The 24,847-nt window shown below is 30.6% G+C and overlaps 1 protein-coding gene across 7 annotated transcripts in view; it reads left to right on the top strand.

Annotated features, from left to right (window-relative positions):
• The window catches only part of ClpX (Caseinolytic protease chaperone subunit), an 85,349-nt gene that overhangs the window by 43,266 nt on the left and 17,236 nt on the right, over window positions 1–24,847 (top strand). For all 7 annotated transcript variants that reach the window (XM_075374079.1, XM_075374062.1, XM_075374052.1 and 4 more), the window contains 3 exons: window positions 2,385–2,562; window positions 11,039–11,251; window positions 20,080–20,244. In XM_075374079.1, the coding sequence (XP_075230194.1) occupies window positions 2,385–2,562; window positions 11,039–11,251; window positions 20,080–20,244 (556 nt within the window). The remainder of the gene's footprint in view (window positions 1–2,384; window positions 2,563–11,038; window positions 11,252–20,079; window positions 20,245–24,847) is intronic.

The following is a 24,847-nucleotide window of genomic DNA, read 5'->3' as shown; positions in this document are numbered from 1 at the left end:
TAACTTTCCGGCAAGTATGAAAAATTGCCTCATCAGTAAATAACATATCAAGATAATTAGGACTATTTTTGACGTGTTCTATTACATCTGCAGCAAACTGATATCGTAGGCAACGATCATTTGGTTTAACGTGATGGAGTTTTAACCTGTACACTTGCAAACAGAGCTGCTTATGAACATTGTTGTGAACAGTAGAATAAGGAATTTTTAGTTCATAATTAGCCCGCTTAATTGACTTTCCAGGACTGGCTATGAATGCATGGCATATATGATCCACAATATCATTATCATGAATTGAAACTTTTGAATGATTTCCAATTTTTGAATCTAGCTTTCTGTCTCTCTTAGTCATATTCCACTGATGAATAGACTTGGATGTTGGTGGATTGATATTCAATTCAGTTTGCACATGCCGTTGAACACATATAACCGATTGAAACTTCGCTCTGAACCATCGGTTGTAGGGTTCACATCTTGACTGATTACTACTGCATTATGAGTCAGTTTGCTTGCGCATGCATATTCCGCTGACCTTAAGAGTATTCAGAACATATCTTGGAGATATTTCCTGTCGATTGAGTCTATCTTTTTTTAATTATAGGCCATTATTTTTGGATACCTTTAGCCCAGACACCCTGTGACTGACATGTGAGGCATATTCTGTGTTTTTAGACCATTTAGATAAAAAAATCTCAAAATAAAAAAACGTTTATTTGTTTACTCCAGAAACAACAGGCTGATGCCCAATTCAGTTTTTTGATGTTAGATGGATTTTGTAGCATATGAAAAATGTCAAGCCTGACCTGGATTTTATCAAAAAAATGTTTATATGAAAGGCAGACTGACTATCCTTCGGTTGTTGGTTCGGAGGTTGGTAGAAGTGTCCTTTTTTGAGAAAATACTTTAAAAATTAATGTCAAGTTGATTTATTTTAAATTTTGTGAAAAAAAAACATCACAAATTACATAGACATAAATCACTGTAGCTAACCAACATAAATTTTACTGACATAAAGCAGTGGAGCTATAATTCTTGTAAAGAATTTATTCCTTTACAAATTAGTATAAAAAAGGAGTTATCAGGGTAAATAAGTTGTAGTAAAAAAACACATTTCTTAAACTATAGATTTAGGTGTTAAGGGCTTGTTAAAATCAACTTTCTGTCCATTAGTTATTGTTAAAAAGAAATTATACTCTCTGATATTGTAAAAATTTTTATTGTTTAGAATAAAAATATAGTTTCATTATTAAGATGCTGAATCACTTTTTAATATGTTATATTCAAAAAGCTACAAACTGTTTTACAGAAATGACAGCATTTTTTGAGAAAAGAGCAACAATAGTTTTTAAAATTGATATTGTTTATCATATAGCAAAATTGATTGCATAAGTAAATAGTATAGAAAAATGAGTTAAGTCTATGTTAGATATGTTCTGTCTATGGCAGAATGGAAGTTTCTTTTTCTTTTATGTAGAAGATTCTGTGTTCAGATCTCCAGCTAAGATTCTGTGGCATTTTTCATATTTACCTCAAATAATACACATCATATTTCTATACATAAGCTTGAATTTACGTGATAAAAGAAAATATTGATATAATATGAACAGTCCATGACAGTACTGCGCTGCTAAAATTTGTATTATTTTATATAAAAAGTAATATTGTGTGGGTACAAAAGTAATATTGTTGTGGGTTTATTGATACAGAAGTAATTTTTACTATATGTTGCTATATTTTTGTCTTATTTTAAAAGTTATATTTTAATAAGGAAGTCACTTATCTACTGTGTTGATTGTATTTATTTAGATAATCTTAACATAAAAGTAACTTATAAGTAAAAACTTAACTTACAACTTAATTTTAACTTAAACTTAAACGTAGAAAAAACTGGAATTGATCTTTAAAAAAGGAAAATGATTGATTTAGTAGTTGAAACACAAAGAGCTGAAGTAGTTTACTTAATAGTACTTTTTATTAACAGTATTATATAATAATGGTATGGTTCTGAATTATGTAGTAGTCTGTAGGACTGCATCGTGTATGTGGGATGTATTATTTGTTTAATTGAGATTAACAAAAAATATGTATAAAACTAAAGAGGTGAAGAATAATCAGATGATTGTTTACTCAAAATAAAATAGGATAATTTTGTTCATTTTGGCACATCCTTTGAATAATCCAATCATATTTTTTATATACATGATTTACAGATCCTATGAAATCACATTCTTTAGGTTTCATTTCCTTTCTTATTGTTTCTTGTAGATTTTGAATTTAAATTATAATTTATTATAATAAGGAAACACACTAATTAATAAATTAAAAGTATTTCAGTATTTTTAACATATTTATTACCATTAAAAAACAGTGTGTATATGTTTCAGATATATGAATATTTAAATAAACATGTAGTAGGTCAAGAACATGCAAAGAAGGTTTTGTCTGTTGCTGTTTATAATCATTATAAACGAATTTATAATAATTTACCGCCACAGTCATCAGTTAGACAAGATGTGGCTGTAATGGAACAAGGTCCTCAGTATTCTGCTTTTACACCTAGAGGTAATGCCCTTTCAGTATTCTTTGCAACACCAAATTAGGTGCTAAATAATTAAAGTGAGTTAAGTATAATTAATCCAGGAAGAATTATCAAACCCACTGGGTTGGTCTATTGGTGAACGTGTCTTCCCAAATCAGCTGATTTAGAAGTTGAGAGTTCCAGCGTTCAAGTCCTAGTAAAGTCAGTTATTTTTACACGGATTTGAATACTAGAAAGTGGATACCGGTATTCTGTGATGGTTGGGTTTCAATTAATAACCACACATCTCAGGAATGATCGAACTGAGACTGTACAAGACTACACTTCATTTACACTCATACATATCATCCCCATTCTTCCTCTGAAGTATTATCTGAAAGGTAATAACCGGAGGCTAAACAGGAAAAAGAAAGAAAGGAAAAATTTTCAAATAAGAATGATTTTTGTTGTGGTATTATTTTCCTTTTTCTAATAAAATAATTAATTATTTCTTTAAGATGTGAAGCTTATGTTATTAAAAACTGTCAATTTTTCTTTTTTAAATAACTGTTCATAATGGCATAGTCCAGGTTAGTCATTTTGGACTAATTGCCATGAAATGGCAATTGAAGAAAAGAATGGTGGTTACATTAATGTTGAAAAAACAGTGCTTTTTGTGTTCTCTTTTTTTCTTTGAACTGCCTTTCTTTTCACAATAATGCTTATTAGTTATTATTTTTTCCATTAATTTTTCATTATAATGAGGAAAGTTATATTCAGTCCTGTTAAAGAAAGTGGCATTTTTGTATATGTGTTGGACAGCAATTCACAAATCATTTCCTGCAAATTTCCTTTTTCTAGAGCAAAGTATTTCATCAGCACCTTACAATAGTCAGAATTGCAAAAAAGTTATTATTAATTGACTATATATGTATATATATATATATATAATAAAAAATTTTACAAGTAAACCAAGTGGGGAATATGAGTAAAAATATATTGAAATGAATGGTTTCTTTTCCAATAAAAAGATCCTTTATCAGTTCTCTTAAAAAAATAAATAAAGATATAGAAATATTATGCAGACAATTAAGTGGGTTTATGTACATGATATTTGTTTGTATTTTTTTCTTGTTCACTTGTTGAAGCCGTAAGTGTACAGATGTAAGTGTGCTACATATATATTTCTTAATTTAATTTCTGTATTATAATAATACAGAAATATAAATAATTGTTTAAATATTTTATGTATCTTAAGTAGTAAAAAAAAAAAAAAAACTATGAAAAAAATATATTTTACATGCTATGAAAAAAAAATGTATTTTTTATCTGTATAATATTAAAAACTAAGTACGTTCAGAAAGTAAGGTTGCAGCATTGCGCAAAAATTGAAAAATTCATATATTAATGAAATTTATGTGACATATTATGCAAGTATACTACTATATTTCTACTTATCTGCCATTCAGTTCCAAGCATTTGCTTAGCTGGGATATCACCTTTTGTATTCCTGTCACATGTCCCTGCCACTATCTTCATTGACCATTCAAATATGGCATTCTTCACTTCTTTGTTGAAAAGCATTTTCTGCCCACATGGTCTTTCAAAAGAGCGAAAGATAAAAAGTCATCTGGTGCCAAGTTGGGACTGTGGGTAGGTCGGTTCAGAATATCCCAACCAAAACCATTGAGGAGATCGACCATTTGGTGTGTAATATGGGGCTGAGCGTTATCTGTCTTCATTTATAGATTGACCTGGAGTCAAAAAATCTATAAATAAAATTCCTTTTTGATCCCAGAAAAATGTTGCCATGATTTTTTCACAGACTGTGTGTTTGAATTTTTTGCTAACAGGGAACCAGTATTCCACCACTGCATAAATGACTTTTTGATGTTCATTGTGTAATTAGGGTTCATCCTCAGTCACAGTAGAGTTGAGGAATTAATCCTTGAGCTCTTAGCAGTTGAGAGACTCCCAAGCACATTGAACTTTATATGCATTGTGTTCTTCTGTTAAGATTTTCAGTACTCATTGCATGCACAGTGTGAAAATTGAAATGTTTGGTTACTGTTTCATACAGTACAGTTCAACTGACTTGTGGATGTATTTTATATGAAGTTTATCCACAATCAAATGGTGCGATCTTCACAAATCAGTCGTTTGGGTAATTTAAAAAATTGGCTGTTACAGTCGACATCTGTTCCTTTTTTCTACCATCTTTAAATTTCCTAAATCCCTTTATTACTTATCAGTGACATCACATCGCTATAAACAGAAACAATTAAACAGTGGGTGTTGATGGGCTTCACATTTTTAGCAGTAATGAGATATCAGATGAGGGCTTGCACTTCACACTTGGCGGGATCAGGAATTGCAAAGTTCAAGTTAAGACATGATTCTGACATATCCAATCAAGCTATTAAGCCCCACTCAGTATTGTTTTCTTCACTTGGACCTCCCTTTCATACAGGATTGCCAACTACAAAATGAAAAATTTCCATCAGAGCTCTGACACGTAACTTTACTTAACCGAACATACCTAATATTTAAAAAAAAAATGAATTACCTGTTACAGGTAAAGAGATTTACATAATATTTCATTTTATTCTGTTTTAATATTCATTACTTCGTTTTCAATAAAAAGTTATCCTTTTTATCTTTTCTTAAAATAATAAAATAAATAAATATGGATATAAAGATATTACTGGAGAATACATGCAATACTCTATTTTTTCCATATTCCATGATATGCAGTCCATTAATCAGAAAATTGTACAGAAAAATTATATAATAAATATAATTTTTATAGTTATGGCTGAAGGAGAAAGAAGTATTGCTATTTCAAGAGATATGGTCCTGATGTGGATCAAGTGGTCCTTCAGGATTGAAGGACCTCCAAAAATAAAACTTATATTTTCTTGTTAAATAAATCATCAGTTGAAATGTTAACCAACAAAAGTGTATTAAAGACATAAATAATTGACTAAAAGGTTGCTGTAGCATATTTAACAGCAGCATGTAGCTAGCAAACCACTAAACATAGTTTTCAGTTGTTAAATATGCTATGATAACATCATTTTTTATGATATTTCTGGTCATTTCAGACAAAAAATTACCCAAGTAATTATGTAATATAAAATTCCATTGTGAAAAAAGTGCATTGGCATTACAGGTAGGTTTTCAGTTGAAACAACACCTGTGAAAATGTTAAAAACTAAAAAAATAAACCATAATAAAGGTAATGTTACTTGTGTATAGGTTTTCTGAAGTGTTTAGAATGTGTTAACATTTGTATTCCCTGAAAAGTTGATTTTATTGTAGAACTTTTAAAGACCATTTGTTTGTTTGTTGATTGATCTGTGAATTATTATTTAATTAGTTAAGTAGTCATATTTTATTATTAAGATACTTATTTCCAAATAAGATTGGCTAGTGTTTTAATTTTTCTATCAAATTTATTTATTTATTCATTAGTCATATACAGCTGACCAAAATTGAGTCAATTTATTGCAAATGACAGTGAAGATTATAAAATATAAAATACAATAATTTATATTTTGTAATGACTGTCATCAGACTTAGAAAATAAAAAAAATAAAAATTAAATCTTATTGCAAATGCAAACTAACTTCACACTTATATTATAGTTTGTTCTAAAAAGTGTAAACAAAGTATAAAGCAATTTACAGATAAAGAACAAAAAATACTCAATATTTTTAATTAAAAAAATAAAATCTCCCCAACATTACAACATTTCTGAGAGGGGCCCAAGAAGGAAAAAATGAAACAATCCTTCCTACATATGCACATTAATTGTTAAGCTAAAGAGCTACTGATACCTTAAATCTCATGTTGACTGGGAAAAGTTATCATCGAAATGAAATCTAATTACATTACATAAATGTAACATAAAAGATACAGGAGAATTCATTGCATATTTTTTTGATTTCTATCATAAAATAAACATTGTGATAGAGTTAGTTATTGCAGTATTAAAGTAGTTACTTTTTAAAATATTGTCATCATTCATGTCACCAAGCAAAATGTGCCTCAGATAAAGCAAGGCAACATCAAGACTATTTGTCTTGGTTTAAGAGAGTTTTTGTATAAAACAAAAAAGTAAATCCTCATATGGTATTTGAAATGTATAAAATTTATAAAACAAATAGTGGAAAAATCTTTTCTCTATCATTTCAGTTAATAATAAACATAAAATGAATAATAAGGATACCAGATACCTGCTGTATACTCTAGAAACTCTAAAAACAGTCGGTGAAAAAAGCAATACTATTATTGCAAACTGTATTTTCAAACTGCATGCAACGTCTAATGACAAGACCAAGACCCCTAGCAATCAAGCAAATAAATTATATGGAGTTTTAATGAAAGAGTAGGATCAATTACAACCCCTAAATCCAAGACTCAGATAATCCACTATACATAATACAGGGTGCCCATAAAATTTTTCCATGATTACTAAAGTTGATTTCAAAAAAAAATATTATAGTTACAGCTGTGCAGTTTGTGGCAAAAGAAAGAAAGAATTATTGAGTTTTTTTTTACCGTGTCAATAAACTTCATCATGTGCACCTTTTGTTGCTTGTAGAGTGTCCAACCGATAATCAGTTACATGCCATGTGTAGGTCTACATTTCTTTGGTAACACTAAAGCTTCAGTTATTCCCCATCTCAATGTAGATCAGGTACAGGTGTTGCAAAGACTCTGTTCTTAACATAACTCCAGAGGAAAAAGTCTAAGGGAGTTATGTCTGATGATGGTGATGGTCAGGGGGTGGTACCATTGCGCCCAATCCATCTGCCACGAAATGATTCATTCAGAAAATCTCAAACTAGTAATCCAGCAGGATGGCACACCACATTGTGGTGGTGCGCTATCCGAAAACCACCGTAGGTTGCAAGTCATTTAGTTGAGGTATAGCAAAGTGTTGCTGCAGATCCAGGTTAATGTTAGCTGATATTGATCACTCAATGAAAAAGAAGGGACCAATGAATTTGTTGTGCAACAAACTGCATCACACATTCACTTTAGGGAAATCTCTAATTTTTTCCTTGGTAAAGTATGGATTTTCTGGGCCCCATATTCTCACATTATTCCTATTTATTTTCCCTGAGGTGTGGAAAGTAGCCTCATCTGGAAAACACACGCTGCAGGTACTCATTGTCGTTATCAATCTGTTGCAAAATCTCGGTCGCAAAGGCAGCACAACGAGGGCTGTCATCTATCTGTAGATGTTGCAGTATCTGAACTTTATATGCATGCAACATAAGTTTCTTATGTAAAATTTTGTGCACTGTTGACCAGGAAATGGCTACCCTGTTTGTGGAAGGTCGATTGCATTATGCGCCTCCTTAAACTTTGCACAACACCAATGATACTCTTGCTATCAGGTGCTGGTCGTTCATATTCCCTTCTAAAATTTTGCTGCACAGTAATCGGTGATTTCAACTCGAGATACCACAACACATATTGTGCTTTCTCCTGGATTGACAATATTTTATAAATTGATCATAGTGCCCTCTAATCTGCCTCTACCTGCAACAAACCAATATTAAAAAAAAATTAATTCTTTCTTTTACCACAAACCGCACAGCTGTAACTATAATAGGTTTTTTATAATCATGGAAAAATTTTATGATTTTTAGTATAATTATACTGAACATTTTCTTGAATATGTGATGAGATAATATTTAGTGCATTTAATACATAAGCGTCACTTGATGTGACAAAATTTTTCTGAAAACCCGACTTTTAATAATAATTTGGATAAATCCCCAGGGGGTTTTACTAATACATTTACATTAATATTACTTATTAGCCTTATATGTGTATGACACTTCTTGATATCGTTGGCCTCCTGAATGAATGCATGTTCTGTAGGGCCCCACACACACCATATGGTGCCAACTGGATTTAATGATTGTCATAGTAATCAGTGTTAGTTTATGTGCATTATAATTACTGTATTATGGAAACTATTAATGTTTTTAAAATACTTCTATCTAATACATTTTTAAAAATAGGATCCAATTAGTTATCCATGACATCATCATTTATATTAATATTAATTATTCAAACTAGATAAACATTGCATACATGACATAACAAATTCATATTAAAATTACATAAAGAAAATATTTCTTACATTACAATCATAAAATAAGATATGGAAAATAATTATGCACACAGCAAAGGAAAAATTCTAGAAAAATAAAGTAGATAGATTTCACGTAAAAAAATTACATTCAATATGAGTCAAAACATAAATTAGGATTGTTTGGACAATCCTTGCAAAAATATATTATGTCCTTGCTATTTTTTCTTTAGCCCACTGACGACACTTTTTCCAAAGAGCACGTCTTTTTCCAGCTACATCACGTTTTCCCCGTGGAGTGATGCTCTCAAATAACTGATGAGATTGATGTACATGATGAGATTCTTTTCATTCATGATTTGTCTTTTGAAAGCAATACTTTCCAACTACTGAAAGTTGGAAATTAAAATATGATATTTTTGTAAATGCAGATTTTCCATATAATTTATGTGTTGAACATCATCATCACAATTATATGGATCCCTATCACCTAATCATTTTTCTGGCACTGGGATAACATGCCAGCATCTGATCTTGAGGTCTGTGCCTGACATATTCTTGTTTTATTGAACTACAGCGTTTGGTTTTAGTTTTTTCGGCCATTTTCTGTTGGCGGTTTCAACATATTTGTTTTCAAATTCAATTATGTATAAAAATTTCTTTTATCTTGCCATTTTCCGACAATTATCCTTTCTAAAGATTGCATAATAGATTCTCCTACATTCATATTAGATTTTATTACTATTGGTATGTCTTTTCAGTTGTCTCTTAAGAGTGTAAGTTTTTTAATTCTAATAATTTCTTTGATAAATGGTATCAGTTATAGAAACTATTCATAAACAGTGAGTGTTCAGAATTTATTTCTTTTTTCATTAAATACCAAAAAAATTTGACGCAAATCCTTTACCGCGCAGTTCATTCGTAGCTCCACTGTATACAAGGGTTTTCAAAATAGTTCTTTTGGGCTCAGTAAGAAGATAGAGTTTAATCCTGTATTTATGTTTTTTATTCTTAATATATCGTCGATACTGGTGAACTGGTCACCCACAAGACAGTACTCACTACTTTTGTATTTGTAGTACGTCGAGTAGTATTTAGTAAGGTATGTTTGTATCAATGTCATTTTCAGTTATTTGAATATCATAGTTGTTGGTTGTTGGTTTCAGTTTCTATGTGTACAGTTAGCATATTGTCAGTAAGATTTTTGTCTTCACTCAAATCACTTTCACTAACTCAACATCGCTGTCATCTAAATATTCATATTCAGAACCACTTTTGGCAGTAAATTCACTACAACTACTCTCATTTTCCAAAATATGTTTTAGTTCTTCTGCAGATAATTGCTTTTTAATATTAAATCATTGTCCCTTTGGCTAAGATGGACCCAAGATTCCACCATCAACCAGTACAATAATATCGGAAAAACTTAGGGACCACAAACAATTTTATAACATTAAGTATTCAGCCACCACACCACATAAAGGAAAACAACTGAACTGAAAGACCAGCACAGGTAAAATCTGTTCCATATGACTTACACATATGTCACCAGATGGTGCCAACGGCCTCTGATATAACTGCTTAATGGTGCCAATTGTTGACCATGGTGCTCAATATGCCAATGACAATTTATTCTCAAGTTAACTTGAATGGTGGTTAAATAATTCTCGATCCTTACAAGATTATAAATTTTCAGATCATCTGTGCATAACAACAAATGTAAATTTATAATGGCACTTAAATTATTACTTATAAAGAAAACAAATAGAAGGGGGCCAAGTTTGGAACCTTGGGAACTCCTGATTGTTTCAAAACATAGGTTATTTGAAACCTTAATAAGAGACAAACTGTTAACGATTTATGAAATGTGAACAGAAAAATGTCAGTAAATTTTGCTTCTACACCACCTAATAGTTCACTTTCAATTTTTTTCTTGAAGTATACATACTTTTTACGTATGTTACAACATACGTAAAATAAGTATAATCGAAAAAATTTGTTTTAAAAATTTATATAAGATTTTCTAGGAACTAATTAAAATGGTAATGGATTTTCTATTTGACTGGTCAGGATTTAATTCCCAGTTTACAATAGATATTTTCCCTTCTTAAAAACACTGCTGTAATTTGGTAAGGATAGGTTGATAAATTTCTCTGTTTTTGAAGATTCTTCTTTATTAAAGAGAAATTAAAATACATAACCTATTTATTCAGCTAGTAACTATTGGATGATGTCAAATTAATAACTATTTTCTCTTTTTTGTGATATATTAGTCAGTAGATTAAGTTTTTGAAAACTGGAAAATGTTAGCATTGTCAAGATTGTTAAAATAGTTTCACTGTGAAAGTAATTGTTTTAAAGACTCATGGCAATTTGCATTGTTCCTGTCGTGTGTTCCTTTGTTTCAGATTTATTACACATAAGTGGTGTTGGTCATCAAGGAGGGGGCTCTTCAGGTGGTCTTGGTTTAGGTTTTCAGGTACCACCTGGAGGAGGTGCTGGTACTGAATCCGGAGCTGGTAGTGGTAGAGCTACACCTGGTAGTGATATCTTAGATTCTAATACACATGAGTTATATCTTGAGAAAAGTAATATTCTATTACTAGGACCCACAGGTTCAGGTAAGTAATACAGTTAGGTCTATTTTGATTAATTTCTTTGTTTAAGCTCCATAAGAAATTATGCATTTTTTTGTATTCTTTTTTTGTTCACTGATCTACAAAGCATTGCTTATTTATTCAGATATATTTTTCCAGGAATGGTGGGCATTAAAATACAGTGTTGCTTGCCTATAAATATAGCTAAACTTCCCTGAATCAGACACAGTTCGGGAACAACAATCTATCCGTTTACATAACGGAATGCAAATACAGTATTATGTTCGGTTATGTACAGAAAAAAAAAAACACTTTGAGTAGAACAACAATATTGTCTATTTATTTCATGTAAATTAAAAAAAAAAAAATCAGTTGCTAATTAAAACAACTGTAAAAATTTCAGGTTTTTTTTATTGTTTTTCTGATAATAAAACACTGTCCTCTGTGAATAAAAAAAATTATACTACTTGAATAAAAAAAAAATAATATTGTACTACTGTGATTGACCTACAAAATAAGAAAATAAAATTACTGTACTACTCTAAAATGGAATAATAAACAATGTAAGGTACAAAAATATTAATCAAAGAAGTTACAGTATAGAAGAATATTAATCAAAACAGATGTACAAAAAATAATGTAAAAATCAAAATAAAAAATCAAATATGGATGTATACAGTTTATTTATATGTAGGTGGTTTAAAATAGCTATCTATTTTAGTTGGAACTAATTAGTGATACATATTTTTTTCAATAAGCGACTGCACTTCTGATATTAAAATAACCCCTTCTGGTAATTCTTTTTGTAAGAAATATTCTTTTAATTTTCTAATTTCTTCTCTTGCTTCCTTACTTGGGATGGTATATCTGGGTTCATCATTGTCAAGTTTTTGTTGTTTGTTTTGGAAGTAGTAAAATCTGAGGCAGTGAGTCATTGTTGTCAGTCAATACATCCTCTGCGTTGAGCGCTTCATCAATATTCAGGTGTTTGTAATTTGCAAGTGGTTTAATAAGATCTTGTAATTCATTCTCTTTAACCAAACTTTCATTTGGTTCAGTACGATTTTCCATTTCAGAATTGAAGTTAGTTTGTGGAGGTTTAATAATATTGGCTTTTACAAAACAATTTCTCATTGTCATAGTAGTAACCTGCTTTATTGCCATACATATTCATAAAACTGCATCCAACACACTAATGCTTTTAGAAAGCTCATTAGCATCGAAAACTTCATTATTGTTGATAATAAACGCTATAACACCTTCTTTCTGTATTGAATTTTAAAACTCTGAATGATCCCCTGATCAAGCGGTTGACATACTGCACTAGTATTTGGGAGAGGAAATATAAATTTTAATTTTCTAAACTTATGTTAGGGTGGGATTTTGTGTTGTCCAAGAATAGTATGACTTTTCCCATTTTACCTTCCCATTCTATGATCAAAACTTATCCAATCATTATATCCCTAGTCATCCAAACTTTTTTATTTGAATACCATTTAATTTCTAATGAATTTATGTTTATGCGCTTAAAACATCTTGTATTTGCAGCTTTGCCAACTATTAATCTTTTTTTCAAATTCACCTAACATATTCACAGCCAATATAACAGTCAGTTTTTCTTTTGATTTCTTCTCCCTTTTACATTTTTTTTCTAGCAAACACACATTGTTTTATTGGACAAAGCCCAGAAAAAAGCCCAGTCTTATCGAAATTGAAAATGTTTCTTTGGACTCACGCATATTTCATTTAACTTTTCCTTCCACTCAACACTAAATTGTCATTGAAATCATAACATCAGCGTCTAAACAGGAAGTGTAGAAATTCAAATAGGTAAACAGATTAGTCTCACTGAGTATAAAATAAAACAAGAGAAATTATGATTTTTATTCCTGCTGTCTCTTTTTCAGAATTGATTAAATAGTTTTTATTGGTAAACTCATTTGCTGCATCCATTATTGAGAAGTATTTTATCTATTAATTCCACTATAAAACTGTTGGGAATCTTAAAGTTTCTGGTATTAAAAGCAGTCATTATTGGGAAGTGTCCGTTAAGGGAAGTTTCACTGTTGTAGTATTTTATTGGTTAATTAATTCCAGTGAAGTAAACTAATATTACAATTAATTCTCTTGTTTAAAAATTTTTCCTTATTATGATTTCCCTAAATTTTTTCTTGAAGAGGTAAAGATATGTATTTTAACAAGTTTTTTAATTGTAAAAAGGGATGTGTTAATTTGTTTTACACTGTCTGTTTCAAACTTTCTTGAGATTGTGATGCTTCTAAATCACCTGTTGTACAAGGTCATCAGTGATGGTTGCATTCTCCTGAGTAGTTTCATGACTGTTCATTATACAACTTATCTATTCAGAGACAAGGCCTTTGTATGGCCAAATCATCTGCAATTTGGTAAGCTTGGCATGCTGATATATAGTAGTCTATATGGCTCTGTGAAGACAATAACAGGAAATGCTTCACTCCTCACTTTATGGGATGTAGATAATATTATATTCTTGAAAACAGGTTGATATTTTTGTTGGTTATGTGATTCAGTTCATTTCACTTGTAACTAGTATGGTATATCATTCTCATATTTTCTTTCCTGAGAAGGTCCCATGCATCATGTTCTCCATTTTCTTCTATTCCCAACTAAAGTTTTAAGATTATGAAAGTGTTGGGTAAAGTTAAAAATAAAAAAAACACACAGCTAGTATTTGCCAAAAGAAATTGGACTTTAATGAGAACAACTTGATATAATTTAATTATTATAACCTTAAAAACTACTTAATACATCAGCTGAAATCAGCGTCTGAACAATGATAGTTAACTGAAAAAATACATGAGTACACGCTTCTAAATACAGATTTTTACAATATACGTTTTTGACAAAGTCTGAAGGATAACATGAAACACCTTAGTTTTAATTATAACTTTAGAAAAATATGACATTAATAAACATAGTATGTCTGAAAACTATTGCATTACTGACAAATGCTGTGATATTGAAAAATTAGCAATGAACAAATGTCATAAACTTAGAAAAATAAATTAAAGTAAATCTTGATTGGCATTGGCCTATCCTGATTTATGAACCACAAACTTAACGTTAAATAATGTAAAAATGTAATTCTGGTTTGACGTAGAAAAATACACAATAATATTACAGTACAAAAGAGTTAATTACAATATAATCACACTGAACTTAATTGAGCACATGAAATGGGTTGCAGCTGAACAATGACAGCCTTCTGTAAGTGACCTGTCGTGACTGTACTAAAGTGAAATTGAAACTTGAACGGCATAGGTAGGATGAATTGAATGTTCCACAAATTTGAATGATAACATAAAGGTTTAACGTAATGAGTAATGAAAAACTGAACTTGCCTGTAGCACACAAATATTTGCCAGAGATGACCTCGTAACAGCAAGTACGGAAGAATACCTATGTAGTCCTGGGCGTAGTCCGCACGGTGAATCAGGAATACAGCGGCGTGATGTGGTTTAGTGGTAGAATGAGGCGTGGAATTTCAAATGTGTAGTGATGAGTTTGAAATTCTGCTTGAGCGTGGATGTTACCACAGAGTTTGCAGGAGAGTATTGCCCGAGGCGACTGCAGTGGTGAGATGTTGGAGGTACTCTGCCGAAAAGATGGCGAAAAAAAGCGGGGGTAACCAGAACCAGGTAGTGGACAGGATAGTGTGTGTGTGTGTGTGTTAACAATGTGTGTGTGTGTGTGTGTGAAAAAATAACGGGTGTTTGAAAAGGGTAGTCAGAAATAACTCGATAGAATAATAGGCGCGGTCGCTAAGGATGACGGTGGGAGGTTCGAATACAATAACAATAATAGAGACAGGTGGACTTTACAGACCCAGCAATACGAAACCAAGTGGAATTCAAACATTCCTTGTAACAAAACAACGGGACCTACCCTAGCTGGGAATTCGTAGAAATAACGGAAAAACTTTATGCCAGAATGGCGTAAACAGAAAGCTTCTACTTTCTGTTAGATCATATATATACTAGCGGACCCGACAGACGTTGTCCTGACGTGGCATTGTTCTGTAATAAATGCACAACACTTAAATATAAGTAACTTATTTCAGTTAAAATTAGTAGGAATGTGGACGAAATTTCATTAATATGACTATTATCAGTTTGTGATTGTTGTATTATTGTAATGGGTTTATTGATTAATTATGTGTAGTATGGTTAATATTTATTTTCACTAAATATTGAGATATCTGACGAAAATCGAAACGTCGTAAAATTAATAATTAGTGTAATTAATAAATTTTGGTACTTACGTAATAACGCCACCGCAGCTACAGCTTTATTTAAAAACAAAGTAGTCAATCGGATTTCGGTGGAAAATGGGCCGATATAGAGTTTAACATAGATTCAAAACAGTCTCTATTAATTTTAATAATGGTTATTTATATTTATTTATTTTATAAATATAATTTAACCAAACTACGCTCGCTTCGCTCACTAACCTTGACTAATTAACAGGAGTGTTTTGATTATTAAAATAATAAATAATTGCAATAATTACTGAATTTATTAAATAAATACTCAAAAAATTACGGTATTAATTAGTCAAGGTTAGCGAGCGTAGGTTAAGTTTGGTTAAATTATATTTATAAAATAAATAAATATAAATAACCATTTATTAAAATTAATAAAGAGACTGTTCATTTTCCACCGAAATCCGATTGACTGACTACTTTGTTTTTAAATAAAGCTGTAGCTGCGGTGGCGTTAATACGTAAGTGCCTAAATTTTCATCCACATTACTTCTAATTTTCACTTAAGATCATTTTAAAAAAGTACCTCCTGCATTTTTTTAATTTAATAATTTTGAAGTTTCATAACCATGTGATAGCTTAATTAATCAATTAATAAAAAATTAAAGCACTATAAAAAAATCAACGTTGTTAAAATTTTAGTAGAAATTTTTATCATCTATTTTACCAAATTTTAGATAATTGTAAATTAAAAACAATTTTAGAAAATTTTTTATGAAATTAATCAGCTACAAAAATTATAACTTCAATTTTTTAAATATACTTTAAACTATAATTATTATACGTAAATTATATTTTAATTTTATAATTGTTATAATTTATTTTACAAACTGACATTTTTATTTTCAAAGAGCCAATACTTCAATACTTCATATGTATAATACTTATACTTCGTTCAATACTTCATAAGTTGCATAGAATCAAATAAGAACTGACAATTTAAATTTGTAGGTTAAGTTGATTGTGTTATTGAATGCAGGTGTATACATCATTAAAATTCATGAAAAATCATGTAAAATACTCAAGTCAATACTGCATCTTACAAATTTGCACAATGTATATTTTTTAATTACACTTTAAAACGTTATTTAAATAAATAATATTCTCAATAAGCGCGCAATTCTAGCAGCTCGGCAATGCTTCGCTATTGCTAGATTTGAGTATACATACAAATTAAATAAACACAATTGAAAGTTTCATAAAACCTTAAAAACAATTAACATTAGGAACTTCACAAAATTTAACCTTTAACTTTATAAAAGTCAGAAGGTAAATAAATCCAAATGGCAAAACAACAGCACTACCTATCGGATTTAATTCACAGTATTCGGTAGAAAATAATTTTTTAACAAAAAGGGTTGTGGCTGCAAAATCATTACAATTAATACTCAACATTAAGAAACTTACAAAACATTACGGAACTTCATAAAATTTAACCTTTCACTTTATAAAAGTCAGAATGTAAATAAATCCAATTGTCAGAACAGCACTACCTTCGGATTTAATTCAAACTACTCTCTAAACACAGTAGACTGTTAAAAATACGAATTTTAATGTAATAACAACATTAAGCTACGGCGCAAGTAACCGATATGCGAAAAAGAGCAACAAAATAAAAAAAATTCCTAGAATCCGATCGCACCACCAACTAGCGGTTCTGACTGATATGCCAAAAATTAAAAAAAAATTCTAAAACGTGATCGCAGCGCTGCCTACCGGATTTAATTGTGAACCTTAACCATCGCAACCACCTTAACCTCAACAACACATAAATAAATAAATTAATTAAAAAAACATTTTCTATCGAATCAAATTGTGAATCTAAATCATTCTCGAATCAACTTAATCACACACACAAAATTTCATCAAAATCAGTCCAGCCGTTTAGGAGAAGTTCAGTGACATACACACGCACAGAAGAAATATATATATAGGTAAGATATCTTTATATATATATATATATATATATATATAAAGATATCTTTACTCTTTTTCAGCTTCTCTTTTTGCATCTTCTACTGATCTTTGTAATTCTGTTTTAATCAATTGGGCTTTCCTCTTATGACGTTCTAACCGGTAAGATTATCAGCCACAAAATTATTCCAGCCATGGATAGATTATCAATGTTATATGTACTTATTAACCAATGTTACAAATGGCAAGCATTATGCTATCAAAATTCCCTACTGATGCTGATTATTGACATCTGTTTTGATTAATTGACATTAAGCAATGATAGGCATAGAGCACAAATATGAAATGGTTATGCATGCATTATTAATGCCTGTGCCTTAAACATCAAGCTGCATGTTTTATGTTATACATTATTATTGCATAACTTACTTTTCAGTTAACAATGGCTAATGGAAAAGCTGCAGGATGTAATGAATTGCCGATTGAGTTGTTTAAAGCTCTTAGAGAGAATAGAGAAATTCTATTGTTGGATCTGTGCAATAATATATATAATGAGGGTAGAGAGTGTACAGTTAAATTAAATGGTTAGCGACCTAATTGAGGCAAATGAAAATTTAGGGATGAAAATTAATAAAAAGAAAACAAAGTGTATGGTATGAGGTAGAAAGGATGAAAATATTAATGTACGAATTGGGACTGAGGTACTAGAGCAAGTAGAATTTAAGTACTTGGTAGCCTCATAACAGATGATCTTAGCAGTACCACAGAAATCAAAAAGAGAATAGCATTGGCTAAGGAGGCATTTAATAGGAAAAGTGTTTGCTATGTGGGAAATTAATTTTTTATGATTTGAAGAGATTGAAAAGATGTTTTATTTAGTGTTGTGCTTTATGGTACAGAAACATGGACTTGAAGAATGGAAGATAAACAATGAATTGAGGTGTCTGAGATGTGGGTGTGGTGTAAAATAGTAAACGTCTATTGGCAGGATAGAGTAACAAATAAGGAAGTGTTGAGAAAAGTAGAAAAGGAGAGGAATATGTTAAATATCATTTTAGGCAAGAAAAGGAACTGGCTAGGATAGTGTATGAGAAGAAAGTGCTTAATAATAAATGTTATTACTATTGCTGTCATTTGATTGCACCCATATGATCCTATACACCCATGCACAAGTGTAATTTGTTTCTCTTAGCTTTTAGTTCTCAAGCTTTTTCCTCAAAAAAAAAATGCATCATGATTATTAAGAATTTAGAAAAATGAATGAAGCCATATTTCACCTTAGGGAGAAAACAATATTGCTGTATGCATTAGGAGTAGTATTAGGATTTAGGTAGGATGATAAAGAAATGCTTTAAAAATTAGGAATTCATTAAAATCGATAAATCTAATAATAAAAGTATCTGTCTGTGTGTTTACATATTTGTGAATGTAAGAGTGTGTATGTAGACACACAAAAGCACATACATACACATACGTACATATTTTTTGACAGATTTTTTAAATTGTAACTTGCAGAATTATTATCAACCCGAGGGCACATGTTTTAAACTAAAAAATATCAGGCAATGGCACCTTTTCAGGAGATAGAGATAACTCATGCACTTTAAATGAGAACTAACTGTATCAGATTTAACAAAAAATCATTTTAGTTATTTTAATAAAACAGAAGTATTGGTTTAAGAAAATATTAATATGATAATTATTAACTGGCAGCCTTTTAATCACTAAAATTTATACAAAAAACTCTTTAGATTTCATTATATCACACTTATGATTTACAATGTTAAACACAGAATTTTATGCTGGGTTAAAGCATTTTACACTGTATTTTTTTTCAAATTCTCTGGTGAATAATTAATACAAACTTATAATATTGTGACTGAGCATGTGGACACAACACAACACTTAACAAACCAATAATATCAGGCTTGGGAGTAATGACCTCCAGTGTCCATACAGTATTATAGTTGTAGTGTACAGTAGCTGCAAGTACAATCTGGGAACATACCAGTATCAGAATATTTTGTTTTGTTATACCTTAAAGGAGAAAATCACAATCAATTGCCCCCACCATAATTACACTGATATAATTGGTTTTATCTTATTTTTAAAATGATTTTTGGTTGATTTATCTTAGATAAACATTTTATAATTATAATATTGAATGTTATGTAGGGTTTCATTTTTTCCTCCAATTTTTGAAAGAGAATGCATTAAATTTCTGACTAATGTGCCTAAATTTATATGCTGAATAATATACTATACTAAATATATACTATGAATTTATACGGCTGAAAAATATGTTTTTGATTTAAACCTACCATAGACTGGGCATTTTTCATGTATCATTTAATTTATTCCTCATTCAGTTAAGCTAAAAGCTAAATTCTTTAAATTTGGCTACGCTAAATCCTTTACAAGTTCTTGGAGAATTTCAGTGTTACACCCCTAATAACAACTGATAAAAAACAGACACTTAATGGTTTCTGTGCCCATTTTTCATTAGCAGTTCATAGCAAGAAAGAAAGGAAATGTTTGTTTTTTTATTATGACTAGCTTTTTAAAAGTTATCTTTATAAATAAATATAATAAGTATATTTTATATATGATTGTTCGTAATATTGTTTCTTTCTTGCAGGAAAAACATTACTGGCACAAACTATAGCCAAATGTCTTGAAGTACCTTTTGCAATATGCGATTGCACTACTCTTACACAAGCTGGATATGTTGGTGAAGATATTGAAAGTGTCATTGCTAAATTACTTCAAGACGCTAACTACAGTGTGGATCGAGCCCAAACAGGTAAAAAAATATTGAAAATATTTTTACGTTGAAACATTATTTATGAATTTGCTGCTTGTTTTCATTTAACATTTTAAAAATGGTTTTCTCATAGAGCTTGTTTTCTTTCATTAGTAATTAGTCAACAAATTAATTCTCTTTCAGTAAATCATAAAAAGTTATATGTTTTTGTCTTTTTTTTTCATCTGGTTACCTCATACATCCTATATCCCTGACAATGTGTTTTACATATTCCAAACGTTGCCTGCCTGCACAATTTTCTCTTCTACCTGTCCCTCCAATATTAAAGCGACTATTCCAGGATGCCTTAATATGTGGCCTATAAGTCTATCTCTTCTGTTTACTATATTTTTCCAAATGCTTCTTTCTTCATCAATTTGCCACAACATCTCTTCATTTCTCACTTTATCCACCCATCTGATTTTTAACATTCTCCTATAGGACCACATTTCAAAAGCTTCTAATCTTTTCTTCTCAGGTACTCCTATCGTCCAAATTTCACCTCCATGTAAAGCTACACTCCAAACATATACTTTTAAAAATGTTTTCCTGACATTTAAATTAATTTTTGATGTAAACAAATTATATTTCTGAATGAAGGTTTGTTTCACTTGTGCTATTCAGCATTTTATATCACTCCTGCTTCGTCCATCTTTAGTAATTCTACTTCTCAAATAAAATTCTTCTACCCTCTGTAATCTTTTTTCTTCCTATTTTTATAGTCAGTGGTTCATCTACATTATTTCTACTGCATTTCATTACTTCTGTTTTGTTCTTGTTTATTTTCATGCAGCAGTTCTTGCGTAAGACTTCATCCACGCTGTTCATTGTTTCTTCTAAATCTTTTTTACGTTCAGCTAGAATTACTATATCATCAGAAAATCGTGGCATCTTTATCTTTAAATTTGTGCTGTTACTCGAAGATCTAAATTGTTCTTTAACATCATTAACTGTTAGTTCTATGTAAAGAGTAAAAAGTAATGGGGACAGGGAACATCCTTGTTACACTTTCTTTTTTATGACAGCTTCTTTCTTATGTTCTTCAATTATTACTGTTGCTGTTTGGTTCCTGTTAATGTTAACAATTGTTCTTCTATCTCCTTATTCGAACTATATTTTTTTTTATAAAATGCTGAACATTTTATTCCAGTTTATGTTATTGAATGCCTTTTCTAGGTCTATAAATGCCAATTGTGTTGGTTTTTGTTTTTCTTTAATCTTCCTTCTACTATTAATCTGAGTGCTAAAATTGCTTCCCTTATCCCTATACTTTTCCTGAAACCAAATTGGTCTTCTAACACTTCTTCCACTCTCCTCTCAGTTCTACTGTACAGAATTCTAGATAAGATTTTTGGTCCATGACTAGTTAAGCTAATTGTTCTATATTGTTCACATTTATCTGCTCCTGCTTTCTTTGGTATCATGACTATAACACTCTTTTTGAAGTCTGATGGAACTTCCTCTTTTTCATAAATATTATATACCAGTTTGTATAATCCATCTATCGCTTTCTCACCTGCACTGCACAGTAGTTCTGCAGGTATTGTCTATTCCAGGAGCCTTTCTGCCATTCAAATCTTTTAATGCCCTCTTAAATTTAGATATCAGTATTGTTTCTCCCCTTTCATCCTCTTCGACTTCTTCTTCTTTCTAATTCATTTCCTCCGTATAACTCTTCATTATGTTCCACCCACCTATCAACCTTTCCTTTTGTATTATAAATCGGGCTACCACTTTGTTTAACACATTATTAGATTTTAATTTATGTACCACAAAATTTTCCTTAACTTTACTGTATGCTCTGTCTATTTAATCAATGATCAATTTCTCTTTCCAGTTCTGAACACTTTCTTTAATCCACTATTCTTTCACTAGTTTGCACTTCCTGTTTATAGTATTTCTTAATTGTCGATAGCTCCTTTTACTTTCTTCATTACTAGCATTCTTATATTTTCTACGTTCATCCATCAGCTGCAATATATCCTCTGATATCCAAGGTTTTCTACCAGTTCTCTTTGTTCTGCCTAAGTTTGTTCTGCTGATTTAAGAATTTCCTTTTTAACATTCTCCCATTCTTCTACATTTTCTACCTTATCCTTTTTACTCAGACCTCTTGTGATGTACTCCTCAAAAATCTTCTTTACCTCCTCTTCCTCAAGCTTCTCTAAATTTCATCGATGCATATGACACCTTATCTTCAGGTTTTTAAACCCCAATTTACATTTCATTATCACTAAATTATGGTTGTATCAATGTCTGCTCCAGGGTAAGATTTGCAGTCGATGATTTGATTTCTAAATCTTTGCTTAACCATGATATAATCTATCTGATACCTTGCAGTATCATCTGACTTTTTCCATGTGTATATTCTTCTGTTATGATTTTTAAACTGGGTATTGGCAATTACTAAATTATACTTCATGCAAAACTCTATAAGTTGGTCTCCTCTTTCATTCCTTTTGCCCAGCCCATATTCACCACAATATTTTCTTCCTTGCCTTTTCCATTGCTTGCATTCAGGGATCTCCAACTTTTATTAAATTTTCATCCCCTTTTATGTCTTTAATTGCTTTGTCAATTTCTTTGTACACACTCTACCGCATTATCATTATGGGCACTTGAAGGCGTATAAACATTAACAATTGTTGTCGGCTTAGATTTTGATTTTATCCTTATTACAATGATTCTGTCGCTATGTATTTTGAAGTACTCTACGCTCTTCCCTATCTTCTTGTTCATTACGAAACCTATTCCTGCCTGCCCTTTATTTGAAGCTGTGTTAATTATTCTAAAATCACCTAACTAAAAGTCGTTTTCCAGCGAACCTCACTAATTCCTACTACATCTACATTTCATCTATCCATTTTCCTCTTTCAATTTTCTAACCTACCAATCTTTTTTAGACTTCTAACATTCCACACTCCGACTCGTAGAATGTTATTTTTTAATTTTCTGGTGACCCCTTCCTTAGTAGTCCCCACCTGGAGATCCGAATGAGGGACTAGTTTACCTCCAGAATATTTTACTAAGAAAGGCGCCTCCATCTTTGTTACTACAGAGAGTTACATTTTCTTGGAAAAAAGTAACTGCAGTTTTCCATTGCTTTAAGCTGCGTAGTACTCAGAAGATTAAGTGATGTTGATATGGCCATTAATGTACGCCCTTGACAACTGCTGAAATAGCTGCTGCCCTCTTTCAGGAATCATTCGTTAGTCTGGCTGTCAACAGGTACCTCTCCAATATGGTTGCACCTTTGGTCCAGCATTGAGCAATCAAGCCCCCTCACGATTGGCAAGTTCTCATGATTCATAGAGGGAGTTTGTCTTTTTACAATAATTTAACTAATTATTTATCATGACAATCATTTTATCACAGTATAATTTTTGAGTTTTTTTCTACTTAAAAAGTTAATTTTTAGTATTTTAGAAAGATTTATTTAAAAATAATGAAGAAATCAATTATTATTTAATAGTATGATAATAAAGTTTTAATTTTTAGCTAAACATTGTAACCATAAGTGGTTTGGGGAAAATTTTTTTTCATTATTCAACGATCATTATTAATTACAAGCAGAATGCTTACTGGGCATCTATGCCATTAAAATACAGCTCCAATTAAAAATTACAGTTCCCATTAATAATATAAAAAATTCTTAATAGAACATGAAATGAACAAATTTACTTCACACATTGAGAGTATTGTGGTTGATAAGTAGTTAATAAATAAATTATAAACAGTTTTTAAGATATAACTAATAAAGGTAGTTTTAACTCATTTCATGAACACCCATTGAAAACAACTTTATAATTTTTCTCATCAGTAGGATAACAATTTCTGCTTCGATATTATGATCATATGATTACTTGCCAATTTTTAATATACAATTTGAATAATAACTTAACAGTAATAATAATTTAACAGTAATAATTGAAGAACATAAGAAAGAAACCGTAATAAGAAAGGGAGTCTGACAAGTATGTTCCCTATCCCCGTTACTTTTTAATCTTTACATGGAACTAGCAGTTAATGATGTTAAAGAACAATTTAGATTCGGAGTAACAGTACCAGGTGAAAAGATAAAGATGCTACGATTTGCTAATGATATAGTAATTCTAGCCGAGAGTAAAAAGGATTTAGAAGAAACAATGAACGGCATAGATGAAGTCCTACACAAGAACTATCGCATGAAAATAAACAAGAACAAAACAAAAGTAATGAAATGTAGTAGAAATAACAAAGATGGACCACTGAATGTGAAAATAGGAGGAGAAAAGATTATGGAGGTAGAAGAATTTTGTTATTTGGGAAGTAGAATTACTAAAGATGGATGAAGCAGGAGCGATATAAAATGCCGAATAGCACAAGCGAAACGAGCCTTCAGTAAGAAATATAATTTGTTTACATCAAAAATGAATTTAAATGTCAGGAAAAGATTTTTAAAAGTATATGTTTGGAGTGTAGCTTTACATGGAGGTGAAATTTGGACGATAGGAGTACCTGAGAAGAAAAGATTAGAAGCTTTTGAAATGTGGTGCTATAGGAGAATGTTAAAAATCAGATGGGTGGATAAAGTGACAAACGAAGAGGTATTGCGGCAAATAGA

Source organism: Lycorma delicatula, chromosome 1 (assembly GCF_047948215.1).
Source record: "Lycorma delicatula isolate Av1 chromosome 1, ASM4794821v1, whole genome shotgun sequence".
NCBI lineage: Eukaryota > Metazoa > Arthropoda > Insecta > Hemiptera > Fulgoridae > Lycorma > Lycorma delicatula.
The sequence above is the reverse complement of the archived record's forward strand: the minus strand, read 5'-3'. Positions and strand labels throughout refer to the sequence as shown.